At 47.8% G+C, this 14,540-nt stretch overlaps 1 protein-coding gene across 3 annotated transcripts in view; it reads left to right on the top strand.

Moving 5' to 3' along the window:
- Positions 1 to 14,540, top strand: part of ZZEF1 (zinc finger ZZ-type and EF-hand domain containing 1) — a 404,243-nt gene that overhangs the window by 59,119 nt on the left and 330,584 nt on the right. For all 3 annotated transcript variants that reach the window (XM_063953702.1, XM_063953701.1, XM_063953700.1), the window contains exons 5-7: positions 13,306 to 13,505; positions 13,974 to 14,184; positions 14,384 to 14,500. In XM_063953702.1, the coding sequence (XP_063809772.1) occupies positions 13,306 to 13,505; positions 13,974 to 14,184; positions 14,384 to 14,500 (528 nt within the window). The remainder of the gene's footprint in view (positions 1 to 13,305; positions 13,506 to 13,973; positions 14,185 to 14,383; positions 14,501 to 14,540) is intronic.

Below are 14,540 nucleotides of genomic sequence, written 5' to 3'. Positions count from 1 at the left end.
CCTTGCAGTGTGTGTCCCAGTGGATCTTGATTCCCCGGTGCATGAAGTCTCTATCCCATGCGTCACAAAAGGAGGGGACAGTAGGAAAGGAACCTTGTTGGAGAATCTTATAGATTCCCGACACTACATGTGTGGGGGTTATCTCCTGGTCGCACATGGACTCAAAAGGCGTGCGAGTTTTATACAAGTCTATTGTCTCTCGTTTCGAGGTAACAAAATGGTGTACCTGAAGGTAAAACCAATAATCTTTAGAAGGAATGTCGCCCGCTCTCCGTATTTCAGAGAACGTTTTGAGTTTGCCATGTGCAAGCAAGTGACCCACCCTAGTCACACCCGCCCCTTCCCATCTAGAAGCAATCCTATTGGACCCACCCGGGGGGAATAACGGGTTGTCGAAGATAGGCATAAGGGATGTTCGTTTTGACGAGATTCCCATCTTATAGCGAAGCGTCCGCCATAAAGCCAAAGTAGGTCCCACAGTGGGATGTGATGAGCGATTAAATCTAGGGAGCCAGGGCACTACTTGTAGATTAAGGCTGGTAGAAGATGACTCCAGTTCGACCCATTGCTTCCTATGTGAGACGGGACGGGACCAGTCAACAACTCTATGCAGTATTGCGGCGTGGTAGTATGCAGAGATCATGGGCAATTGCTGTCCGCCTTGGGATTTCAGTCTAGATAGGTGGCTATGTTTGAACCTAGGTTTCCGACCGCCCCAGACAAAGTGGCTTATCGCCTTGTGTGCTTCAGCTAAAAATTGAGGGGGAAGTTTTAAAGGAATGGTTTGAAAAAGGTATAGCAACCTGGGGAGAATGTTCATCTTTACTATATTTATACGGCCTAGCCATGAAAACCTCTGCGTGAGCCAGTGCCCCATCTCCTGTCTCAGTTTGCGGAGTAGTGGGGTATGATTAATAGCAGTTATAGTGTTAAGTGTCGATGGAATCTGGATTCCCAGATACGTAATATGGGATTTTTGCCATGTAAATTGGAACGATTGCGATAGGAGGGATGCCGTGGCAGACGGAAGTGTGACATTCATCGCCATAGATTTTGAATAATTTTAAAATTTGACATATCTCCGAACCGCGCGAATTCCTTCATAAGGTTAGGTAGAGAGATCAATGGATTCGTTATGACTGCCAATAAGTCATCAGCAAAGAGGGCCAAACGATGGTCAGTGTTACCTACCCGTAGTCCCATAATGTCAGGGTTGCATCTGATCGCACGTGCCAGTGCCTCCATGCATAAAACAAAGATTAAGGGTGACAGCGGGCAACCCTGGCGTGTGCCGTTAGTAATTGATACGGGCTCCGAGAGGACGCCATTCACCCTAATCCGAGCAGATGGGGCCCTATATAATGAGAGAATTTTTTGTAAGAAAACATCCCCCAGACCCAATCGCCGAAGCACTGCCTCCATAAAATCCCAATCCACCCGATCAAAGGCCTTTTCTGCGTCTGTGGAAAGGAGCATGAGAGGCGCATTCGTCATCTGCGCGTGCGCTATTAGATCAATAACTCTAATAGTATTATCTCTGGCCTCCCTGCCCATGACAAAGCCAACTTGATCTGGGTGGATTATATCTGGCAGTAGCGGTTTAAGACGATTAGCCATGAGTTTTGCAAATAATTTTACATCTACATTTAGTAGCGATATTGGCCTATAGCTAGAAGGTAGCGTCGGGTCTTTGGAATCTTTTGGAATGACAGTGATATGGGCGCTCAAGGACTGGTTCGAAAAAGGAGCTTTTGGTGATATGGCATTGCAGGCCTGTAGGAGAAGGGGGCTGAGTTTATCCTGAAAGGCCTTATAATATGTGACTGGGAAACCATCAGGTCCCGGGCTTTTACCGCTAGGAGTCGCCTTTAAGGCAGCTAGCAATTCTTCCTCAGTAAAGGGGTCGTCTAGTGCCCGAGCAATGTCCGGTGGGAGAGTCGGGAAAGCGATCTCATCCAAAAATTTTTGTATGTTGTGTTTGTGATCAGCGTGTGCAGTTGTCGGTCGCCTAGAATTCAGGTTATATAAGGTTGAGTAATAAGTATGGAAGATCGCCGCTATCTCCGTATCAGAGGCCTGGGATACCCCGTCAGCACCCGTGAGCTTAGGTATGTATGTTAAAGATCTCTGGGCTCTGAGAGCCCGTGCCAGAAGCTTTCCGGGTTTATTTCCCCATCTATGATATTTATGTCTACATTTACGGAAAGCTCTACGAGTTCCGTCACTGAGTAAAGTATTAAGGGCTTGCCTCGCTGTTTGGAGTTCAACAAAAGTATCTGACGCCAACGTGGATTTATGAGTCAATTCCAGTATTTTTATTTTTTCTAATAAGGCGTTTCTACACTCGGCTTTCTGTTTTTTCATATGTGAGCCTAGTTGTATGCACTGGCCTCTAATCACACATTTGTGTGCCTCCCATAACACCACCGGAGATATATCTCCAGTCGCATTCAGAGAGATGTATTCGTCTATTGCTGTCTCAATTTGGCCCCGATACACAGGATCCCGCAGGAGTTGTTCGTTGAATCGCCAACGCCAGTGTTTGGGGGGTGGATGACGAAGGGCGAGGGTTAGCGTAATTGGTGCATGGTCTGACATTGTTACTTGGCCGATAGCTGCATCTACCAATAAATCCAAATGGGCATGGCTCACGCAGAGGTAATCTATCCGAGAATATGAGTTATGTGGGGGTGAGTAAAAGGTAAAATCCCTGTCTGAAGGGTGCAGAAGACGCCAGGCGTCAACCAGTTGAAAATCATGTAAAACGGCTCGAAATCGCCTGGACTCTCTAAGAGTATTTCGTGGAGACCCAGAGGAGAAATCCAAGCGAGGTTCAAGGATCCAATTAAGATCTCCACCCACCACTAGAGTACCCAGTAGGTTTTGCTCGATTAGTTCCAACGATTCTCTAAGAAACCGGGTTTGGCCCTGGTTAGGAAGGTAGAGGTTTACAAAGGTGAATGTCTGATGAGCCATGGTAGCTCTAACCAGGATCCCTCTCCCATCGCCGATCGACTTTACGTAGACATCCTGCAATCTCAAATGTTTGGCAAAAAGAATGGCAACACCCCTAGCCTTCGCTCCAGAGTAATCGTTATAGTAGGCAGTGGGAAAATGACGAGAGCGAAGACCAGGGGAAGCCCCTTGCTTGAAATGTGTTTCCTGCAGGAAGATAACCTCCGCCCCATCAGTATGTAAGGTGTGTAGTAGGCCTGATCTCTTTTCAGGGATATTTAAACCCTTTACATTGTACGAAACAATTTTTAAGCTAGCCATATAGGAAAGAAAGCAGGGATCGATTTACTGAATGATACATCTCGATTACGACTCCGACACACTTCTGCAACCTGAAATAACTGAATTTGATAGTGGCACGGGAAGGGGGAAGTAGGTGGGTGGACACATGAGGAAAGAAAGGGAGACACAGGATTTGTAACATAAAAAAGAAATGGAAAAACCCAAAAATGAAAAATAGACAACAACATATAGTAGCAGTCTCTGCATTGATAGCCACGGGTATAATTTAAGTATCCCATGGTCTAAAAAATATACAGCAGAGAAGGGGGGTCCAGAGGGTGATATCGGGTTCAACAATTTTAGGTAGGTAGGTGAAGTAATAATCTAATAATCTAACGGGATACATTCTTGGCAAGAAGGAAATGAGTAGAAGGAAACAAATCAAGGGGGGCAGGCACTCTCAGGGCCGTTGGGGCACATACATTAAACAACTAATAAAAGAATCAATGTGAGCATGTAGTGGGGTAACCAAGAGCAAAAAAAAAAGGATATCACAATTTATGGTGGTCGACCGGATCAGGAAATTTCCGATGTTTCATCAGGTTTGCCACTCCGATTGCGTCGTCTGGAGGTGCCCACTCTTTTCCAAGGCTCTCTGCGGGGCATTGCCGAAGTGGGAAGCTGCAGTGGGTCCATCCAATTCGGCAGTGAGATTAGTGGTAAGCCCAGTGCGGTGCAGAATGATGGGACACCATCATAGTCCTCAAGAACATGTCTGTCTCCGTCCTGGGTGACTTGAATACTTAGAGGAAAGCCCCAGCGGAATCTGATATCTTTCTTCCGAAGAGCTTCCGTGAGGGGATGGAGAAGACGCCTTTGCTGTAGGGTCATCCAGGAAAGGTCTTGGAAAATTTGTATGTGGTGGCCATTGAAATCTATGGTCGAGGCCTGTCTGGACTTCTGTAGTATAGTCTCTTTCACTTGAAAGTAGTGTAACCGGCATATGACATCTCTAGGCCGCTCCGTGGGTGCTCCTCTCGGCCGTAATGCCCGATGTGCTCTGTCAAATTCTATTTGGGAACTGGGATCGACACCAAGAAGGTTGTTGAATATTGTAGTCAGTGTCGCCACCAGGGTATGGGGTTGTACGTCTTCAGGTAAACCCTTGACCCTCAAGTTGTTCCGTCGACCTCTGTTGTCTATATCATCTAGTCTACGTCTCATTTCATTGGTGGTACGTGAGTATCGAGATACTAGATCGTGGAGGTCAGCGAGCTTAGAGTCCGTTGCGTCTCTGTGATCTTCCAGGTCGACCACTCTGTTTGCTACTTGCGTGAGATCGGACTGGATGGTGGATAGGCTCGCCTGTAGGGAATCATGAATTCTTTTTTCCATATTAGACAAATCTTGTTGAATGTCTTGGCGAGTCGGAAGAGAGCGTAGCTGCATGAGGACTGCCGCCATATCTGCCGAGTCCCTGCCCGCAGGTCCAGCTTGGCGGTGTTTCGGAGAGGGCGAAGCCTCGTTCTTCTCCATTATGGTTGGCGGGAAGGAGTCAGGGAGAGGTGCGGAGGTGGCGGGATCAGGAACAGGTGCGCCAAATAGAGTATGAAAGGCTGCAGCTTGTGTGGTCGCGGGTTTGGTTTTTGACTTAGTACCAGAGCGTCGCCGTTTTGTCATCTGTCTAAGTGGAGATAGCAGAGTCCAGAACGATGCCCCTAGATAGGAAACATTAGGACATATCCCGAATCGAAGTAGAACCCGTTATCCCCTCTGCGTGGTCTGGCCTTGCTATAGCATAATATACGTCAGATGGGCTCCTGCAAGCGCTGGGGTCAGCAGCATGGTAACATATAGAATATGGTGGTTCCTGTTCTGCTGTTGGTATTTACATAGCCCCTGTGGGTAGGCCGCACCTGTGTCCGCGGCTGTCAGGAGAATGGCTACCGCTGGGCCGCAGGGGCTGTGGGTCAGGTAATGTGCCTCACTTAGGCTCTTCAAGTGATTCGCGGCCCGGGGGGGTCCGCAGTATATAATAAGAAAGTAAAGGTGGGAGGTGGTCCGCAGGAGGCCGCGGCGATCACCCGGTTTCCCTCTGCCCGCGGCGTATCAGAGCGTCCGCCACTACGGGGCTCCACCGTCCAGAGACCCCACTGGTTCTTTTTATATAGGCTGCGGTAGCGCAGTGGGGCTCAGGAGGTGAGGAAGGAGCACAAAGAGGAGTGTGCAAGCACACGGGCCTATGGAGGAAGGGGGGGTAACCCTTCTCGTCCAGGGGCAGCTCAAAAATCCAGTCCCCGGCTCCTGTCAGGCGAGAGGGCCGCAACCCACAGAGTAGGCTTCCAATTCCGCGGCTCTCTCCCACCTATATTTGAGCACGGGGATATGCGGGCTGGAGTATGTGTATTGGAGGATGGGGAGTCTCTGGAGAGGCGAGAGAGGGCAATCACAGGCACACAGACCGGGACCAGTGCAGGCCCGAGAGGGCACCTCTTACCTCCGTGCCGTCTGCTCCCTTACCGGTTCGCGGTTCACGAGGCACCCGCCGTGAACATCTAAGCCGCCAGGAGCCGTGAGGTCTCAGCCGCCAGGAGCTGCGGCGCTGGTGCAGGGGACGCCGGGTCAGGTGCCGCACGTCTCCGTCTCCCTCAGAGTCTCCGCAAGATGGCGGCCGCTCCCGCCGCGGGCCCCGCCGTCCGTGTCTCCAGGGGTCGACAGTGCCGGGTGGCCGCAGGGGTAACCAGCGTGGGGTGGGCGAGCAGCAGGCCCCGATCAGGTATCTAAGGGCGCTGGGGAGGGTGTCTGTACGGCTCTCGCAACGCAGGTCGGGTTCCGGTATTTACTCCAGGTCCCGGCTTCAGTCTGGGGGGAGGGCCGCAACCCGCAGGAGCGCTGAAAAGCACTCCCCGATTCCGCCAAATTTTTTTTTTTTTAAACTCTTACAAGTTTAAAAAACACTTTCCCATCAAACCCACCCAAAGTACATGTCCCCACATAATTCAGCCCTGCACTGTTATTCATTGGGAGGGGTGTACCAGAGTTTCTGCACAGTTTTTAGCTTACATTTTTTTTCTCCTGCTTTTCACCCACTTAAGGTCTGTAAACTAAAATACTCCCATAGGCCTGCATTAGCTTAGCACCTATTTCTTTTTGAGTATGAAAATGCAGCCTCAGGTTTTGGACATTGTGTATACAGTAGTGGTTTCTAACAATTTTTCAATCGCAGCGCCTTAGAGTATCAGAATTTTTCTCACGGCACCCCTAGGCCAAGAGTTTCTTATAGTTACATTTAGAAAGAAATATTAAATTAACTAAATTGTGTTTATATGTCATCCTTAGGATCAGTTATATGGTGAGGGACAAGATGTGCTTCTGTTTGTCCACATTTTTTATGATTGGAAACCACCAGCACTGGTTTTGCCTATTACATTAACCAAAAATAAATGTATTTGTCCTGGGCCACCAACCCAGGTCACCCTGACAAGAGTCCGGAGGCTCCGCATGGTGCCACGGCACACAGTTTGATAACCACTGGTATACAGCATTGAGTGGAATGGTATATTATAGTAGCAAGCATAAAAAATATCTGTTGCAATAAGCTAATGTGAAGTAACCATTTCAGCTTACTGTACGCCTGTTTGGCCAAGATACAAATAGCCTTTTAAAAAAAATTGAACTCCAGCTATACTGCACCATATGCATCATTTTAAAAAGATGCATAAGGTGACAAAGGGAATATAGTTTTGAAAGTTTATGCCACATATATATAAGGGTTTGATTAATGAAACCTGTTTTTATTTCCGTTTGCTCTATTTGGTTATGAGTTTGCCTCATTGCTTTGTACAATGCCTTGTTGACGGTCTCCAACTCGATTAAAATAAATGGTTATTTCTCTAACGTCCTAGTGGATGCTGGGGACTCCGTAAGGACCATGGGGAATAGACGGGCTCCGCAGGAGACTGGGCACTCTAAGAAAGATTTAGTACTACTGGTGTGCACTGGCTCCTCCCTCTATGCCCCTCCTCCAGACCTCAATTAGAATCTGTGCCCGGACAGAGCTGGGTGCATTTTAGTGAGCTCTCCTGAGCTTGCTAATAAGAAAGTATTTTAGTTAGGTTTTTTATTTTCAGAGAGCTTCTGCTGGCAACAGACTCTCTGCTACGTGGGACTGAGGGGAGAGAAGCAAACCTACTAACCGCGGCTAGGTTGCGCTTCTTAGGCTACTGGACACCATTAGCTCCAGAGGGATCGAACACAGGACCTGACCTTGTCGTCTGTTCCCGGAGCCGCGCCGCCGTCCCCCTCGCAGAGCCAGAAGTCAGAAGCCGGCGGGTTGAAGCAAGAAGACGTCAAAATCGACGGCAGAAGACTCCTGTCTTCATATGAGGTAGCGCACAGCACTGCAGCTGTGCGCCATTGCGCCCACACTAACCCACACACTCCGGTCACTGTAGGGTGCAGGGCGCAGGGGGGGGCGCCCTGGGCAGCAATTGATTACCTCCTGGCAAAAAGCAGCATATATACAGTTGGACACTGTTATATGCATGAGCCCCAGCCATTAATTTTACACAAAATCGCGTGAGAAGCCCGCCGCTGAGGGGGCGGGGCCTTCTTCCTCAGCACTCACCAGCGCCATTTTCTCTCCACAGCTCCGCTGAGAGGAAGCTCTCCCCTGCAGAAGCACGATAGAGAGGGTGAAAAAGAGAGGGGGGGGCACATAAATTTGGCGTAAAAACAATATATACAGCAGCTACTGGGTTAACACTAAGTTACTGTGTGATTCCTGGGTCATATAGCGCTGGGGTGTGTGCTGGCATACTCTCTCTCTGTCTCTCCAAAGGGCCTTGTGGGGGAACTGTCTTCAAATAGAGCATCCCCTGTGTGTGTGGTGTGTCGGTACGTGTGTGTCGACATGTCTGAGGTAAAAGGCTCCCCTAAGGAGGAGATAGAGCAAATATGTGTGTGAGAAGGGTGTCTCCGTCGACAACGCCGACACCTGTTTGGATATGTGTAAGTGCTGAGGTGAATTTATTGCACAAAAGATTAGAGAACAGACAGGAAATCTACCCATGTCTGTCCCTATGTCACAGAGACCTTCAGAGTCTCACAATGCTCACTATCCAACATAATAAACACTGATATCGACACAGAGTTTGACTCCAGTGTCGACTACGATAATGCAAAGTTACAGCCAAAATGGCTGAAAGGTATTCAATATATGATTATTGTAATAAAAGATGATTTGCATATCACTGATGACTTATTTGTCCCTGACACAAGGGTACACATGTTAAGGGGAAGAAAGCTGAGGTACATTTCCCTCCTCTCATGAGGAAAAATAGCGGGAATCTCCAGACAAGAGACTGCAGCTTCCCACAGAAAATTCTCAGGCAGTATCCTTTCCCCACTAGAGCCAGGATGTGATGGGAATCTTCCCCTAGGGTGTCACGTTTGCACAGAAGGTAGCACTAGCTATTCTCAGGGATCCTGCAGATAGCGTGCACATTCTAGTACACTACTCAGACCGGCGATTGTGTCGGCATGGGTTTATAGCGCTGTGGCAGCGTGGACAGGTACCTTATCAGCAGAGATTGAGACCCTAGTATGCATGTAGATATATATATATATATATATATATATATATATTAAAGATGCTGTCTTAAGAGATAGGTGTGTGTGTGTGTGTATATATATATATATATATATATATAACATGCCCAAAGAGACATGAGTATACTGGGTCCTAGAGTCAAAGCTATGTCGATTTCTGCTTGACGTGTCCTGTAGAATGTGCAATGGACAGATGATGCCGACTTAAGAGGCATATGGAATACTGAGGATTGTGTGGAGAAGGGTTCTCGGACCTGGTCTCCACAGCTATAGCTGGTAATTCTGATATTTTGCCTTATATTCCTGCACAGCCTAGGAAAGCACGACATTATCAAATGCAGCCTTTCGAATAAAGAAACAAAGTCCGAGGTGCGTCCTTTCTTGCCAGAGGCGGGGGCAGAGGAAAGAAGCTGCACAACTAGTTCCCAGGAACAGAAGTCCTCCCCGGCCTCTACAAAGATCCACCGCATGTCGCTGGGGCTCCACAGCGGAGCTAGGCCCGGTGGGGGCACGCCTTCGTAAGTTCAGCCACAAGTGGGTTCACTCCCTGTTAGATCCCTGGGCAATAGATATTGTGTCTCAGGGATACAAGCTGGACTTTGAGAAGATGCCCCCTCACCGACGGCCCTGCTGGCTTCCCCCCACGAGAGGGAAACAGTGTTAACTGCAATTCACAAATTGTATCTTCAACAGGTGGTGGTCAAGGTTCCCCTCCTTCAACAAGGAGGGGGTTATTATTCGACCATGTTGTAGTCCCGAAACCAGACGGTTCGGTCGGACCCATATTGAATTTAAAATCCCTGAACATATACCTGAAAAGGTTCAAGTTCAAGATGGAATCGCTAAGAGCGGTTATTGCAAGCCTGAAAGGGGGGGATTTTATGGTGACTCGGGACATAAAGGATGCATACCTTCATGTCCCCATTTATCCACCTCCTCAGGCGTACCTCAGAATTGCGGTACGGGATTGTCATTACCAATTTCAGACGTTGCTGTTTGGTCTCTCCACGGCCTTGAGAATATGCACCAAGGTAATGGCGGAAATGATGGTGCTCCTGCGGAAGCAAGGTGTCACTATTATCACGTACTTGGACGATCTCCTCATAAACGCGAGATCAAGAGAGCAGTTGCTGAACAGCGTATCACTTTCTCTGGAAGTGTAACGGCAACACGGCTGGATTCTATATATTCAAAAGTCGCAGTTGGTTCTTACAGCTCATCTGCCTCTCCTAGGCATGATCCTAGACACAGACCAGAAAAGGGTTTATCTCCCGATAGAGAGAGCTCAGGAGCTCGTGACACTGGTCAGGAATCTATTAAAACCAAAACAGGTGTCAGTGCATCACTGCACTCGGGTCCTGGGAAGGAGGGTGGCATCATACGAGGCCATTCCCTTCGGCAGGTTCCATACGAGGACCTTCCAATGGGACTTACTGGACAAGTGGTCCGGATCACATCTTCAGATGCATCGGTTAATCACCCTATCCCCCAGAGCCAGGGTGTCTCTCCTGTGGTGGCTGCAGAGTGCTCACCTTCTCGAAGGTCGCAGATTCGGCATTCAGGACTGGGTCCTGGTGACCACGGATGCAAGCCTCCGAGGGTGGGGGGCAGTCACACAGGGAAGAAATTTTCAAGGGCTGTGGTCAAGGCAGGAAACTTGCCTTCACATCAATATCCTGGAACTAAGGGCCATATACAACGCCCTAAGTCAAGCGGAGACCCAGCTTCGCGACCAACCGGTTCTGATTCAGTCAGACAATATCACCGCAGTGGCTCATGTAAACCGCCTAGGCGGCACAAGGAGCAGGGTGGCGATGGTAGAAGCCACCAGAATTCTTAGCTGGGCGGAGAATCACGTAAGCGCACTGTCAGCAGTGTTCATTCTGGGAGTGGACAACTGGGAAGCAGACTTCCTCAGCAGGCACGACCTCCACCCGGGAGAGTGGGGACTTCATCAAGAAGTCTTCGCGCAGCTTGTAGGTCGGTGGGAACTGCCACAGGTGGACATGATGGCATCCCGCCTCAACAAAAAGCTACAGAGGTATTGCGCCAGGTCAAGAGACCCTCAGGCGATAGCTGTAGACGCACTGGTGACACCGTGGATGTTCCAGTCGGTTTATGTGTTCCTCCTTTTCCTCTCTTACCCAAGGTGCTGAGAATCATAAGGAAAAGAGGAGTGAGAACAATACTCATTGTTCCGGATTGGCCAAGAAGGACTTGGTATCCAGAGCTGCAAGAAATGCTCAGAGGACCCATGGCCTCTGCCTCTAGGGCAGGATCTGTTGCAGCAGGGACCTTGTATGTTCCAAGACTTACCGCAGCTGCGTTTGACGGCATGGCGGTTGGACGCCGGATCCTAGTAGAAAAGAGGGATTCCGGATGAGGTTATTCCTACGCTGATAAGGGCTAGGAAGGACGTGACGGCTTAACATTATCACCGTATACGGCGAATATATGTTGCTGGGTGTGAGGCCAGGAATGCCTCTACAGAGGAAGTCCAGCTGGGCCGTTTCCTTCACTTCCTACAGTCGGGAGGGACTTAGGGCCTAGAATTGGGGTCCATTAAGGTCCAGATTTCGGCCCGATCCATTTTCTTCATACAAGAACTAGCTTCTCTACCTGAAGTTCAGACGTTTGTAAATGGAGTGCTGCATATTCAGCCCCTTTTTTGTGCCACCAGTGGCACCTTGGGATCTTAACGTGGTGTTGAGTTTCCGGAAATCTCACTGGTTTGAGCCGCTTAAGACCGTGGAGTTAAAATATCTCACGTGGAAAGTGGTCAAAAATTGGCGGCTTTGTCATGTAAAAGCCCCTATCTGGTTTTCCATATGGACAGGGCAGAATTACGGACTCGTCCGCAATTTCTGCCAAAGGTGGTGTCAACTTTTCATGTGAACCAACCTATTGTGGTGCCTGCGGCTACTCGTGACTTGGAGGATTCCAAGTTACTAGATGTAGTCAGGGCTTTGAAGATTTATGTAGCCAGATCGGCTGGAGTCAGGAAACCTGACTCGCTGTTTATCCTATATGCATCCAACAAGCTGGGTGCTCCTGCTTCAAAGCAAACTATTGCTCGCTGGATCTGTAACACGATTCAGCAGGCTCATTCTGCGGCTGGCTTGCCGTCTCCAAAATCAGTAAAAGCCCATTCCACAAGGAAGGGTGGGCTCTTCTTAGGCGGCTGCCCGAGGGGTCTCGGCATTACAACTTTGCTGAGCAGCTACTTGGTCGGGTTCAAACACTTTTGCAATGTTCTACAAGTTTGATTCCCTGGCTGAGGAGGACCTTGTGTTTGCTCATTCGGTGCTGCAGTCATCCGCACTCTCCCGCCCGTTTGGGAGCTTTGGTATAATCCCCATGGTCCTTACGGAGTCCCCAGCATCCACTAGTATGTTAGAGAAAATAAGATTTTACTCGCCGGTAAATCTATTTCTCGTAGTCCGTAGTGGATGCTGGGCGCCCGTCCCAAGTGCGGACTTCCTTTGCAATACTTGTATATAGTTATTGCTTACATAAGGGTTATGTTATGGTTGCATCAGGTTTGTCTGATGCTCTGTTGTTGTTCATACCGTTGACTGGGTATGTTATCACAAGTTATACGGTGTGATTGGTGTGGCTGGTATGAGTCTTACCCTGGATTCCAAAAACCTTCCCTTGCAATGTCAGCTCTTCCGGGCACAGTTTCCTTAACTGAGGTCTGGAGGAGGGGCATAGAGGGAGGAGCCAGTGCACACCAGTAGTACTAAATCTTTCTTAGAGTGCCCAGTCTCCTGCGGAGCCCGTCTATTCCCCATGGTCCTTACGGAGTCCCCAGCATCCACTACGGACTACGAGAAATAGATTTACCGGTGAGTAAAATCTTATTTTCTCTTCCTAAAACATGGATGGAATGGCATCGCTTTATACATCACGGCTAAATAATATACAGATGTGTCCACGCTCAGCTTTAACAGTATTTGCGGTAGCTGCGATTGGTTTGCTGCGACTAGTGTGCCAGGCGAATGTCCTGTGGGCATGTGTGTACACACCCATTTCCATAGGAATGCGCGGTGCGTACACACGATGTGACTAGTCACAGCAGGCTGCAGGATATTGCTGCTGTGTGTGTAGTGATTTCCAGTCGGCTGAACGGGGATCTGTAGTGTATATGTTCTTATTTGTTGTAATAAATGCTCTCCTGTACACCTCTACACTTCCCATGTTATGTATCAATAGTAAAAATGCTGTCTTGGTAAGGCAGTGCCTGCATTAAAGTTGTATTCTATGTAGTTTGTGGAATATGAGAATATGTGAAGCCTGTGGATTACCTTCAACAAGTCCCTATCAATGGTTTTATTATTGTTGCAATGTCCTGCTGGAAGTATTTGTTGTCACGTGTTTTCTGTGCATTATGAGCCCTATTTTAATCTACCCCTTTGCTTTAGATTTTCTTGTGATGCTTCTTCCATTCCCCCTCAGGTTACGAATGAAATCTGACGTTGTGCTGAAACACCTATCCATTGCAGTGTGTGCCACAGATCAGAGTTATATGCCCCAGCAGGTGTCTGTCGCTGTGGGGCGGAATCCCAGCAACCTGCAGGTGGTGAGGGAGGTCCACATACCCAGCCACATTACAGGCTATGTGACATTGCTGGAAAACGCCAGTATAAGTCAGATGTGTGAGTCATTCCAGTAACTCAAGTGCTTGTGTTGTGCATGTCTCCACATTTTCTCTTCTTCCTTCCTTTTCCATGCTATTTTTTTTCTCTCTCAAGAATCTCTGCATGTCCTGTAACCTGGCAGGCGAAATAGTAAATCATATTTTGCTTATTACTTCGCTCTTAGAGTTTTTTTCAGCCTGTCTAGACAGCTAATTTACATTGTCCAGTATCTTTTAGAAGAGTTTAATATGTAAATAAACAAGACAATACCATATGTATGCCTTCTGTATTGTTAAATGTTTACTTGCTGTAGAAATCTTAAATTCATAACATTTAACCCTTTTAAGTCTGAGTTTATTATCGTACACATTAATCAGTACAGTCTACTCTCTCTCTACAATGTACATGTGAATGTAGACTTTATTTGTAACTGAATAGTACATTATAACTTTTTATATTTTTTGTTTTGTTTGTTTTTGTGTGCAGATGTACAGATAAATATTAAGCGCTGTCTGAGTGATGGCTGTGATACAAGGGTACATGGCCTTAGAGCTATTGGCTACCAAAAGATCAAAAAGTCTGTTGTTTCCATATCTGATGCTTCAGCTATTTGGTATCTATCTTTGCTGACGTCACTTGTCACAACTTCCATGGAGACCAACCCAGCACTTGCACAAGCGGTCCAGCAGCACACACAGTATGTGGCATTATTATCATTTGCTGTCAGATTGTTCTATTTCACCTGCTCACTCTTGTTTATTTCATATGCTGTTTACACTAACATATGTAAATCCGCTGAGTTAGTGTTTACACAGTAAGATTTAATGTCTGTGTCTTGTCACCTGAATTCTCTAGGACATACCTGATTATAGGGAATGTTTTGTTTCTTGTTCTAGGAAGGCTTTGCAACACATGACACCTCTTTCCTTAACGCAAGGTCCTGCTGACTTCCAAAATTTCTTATCACCAAATGTTCTGGAAGAGGTGAACAGCTTCCTAATGAGGACAGCAAGGTATGGACGGATTTCCTTCCACTGTTATGTATATTACTAC

The sequence above is a fragment of the Pseudophryne corroboree genome, chromosome 2, assembly GCF_028390025.1.
Source record: "Pseudophryne corroboree isolate aPseCor3 chromosome 2, aPseCor3.hap2, whole genome shotgun sequence".
Classification (NCBI taxonomy): Eukaryota; Metazoa; Chordata; class Amphibia; order Anura; family Myobatrachidae; genus Pseudophryne; species Pseudophryne corroboree.
The sequence above is the reverse complement of the archived record's forward strand: the minus strand, read 5'-3'. Positions and strand labels throughout refer to the sequence as shown.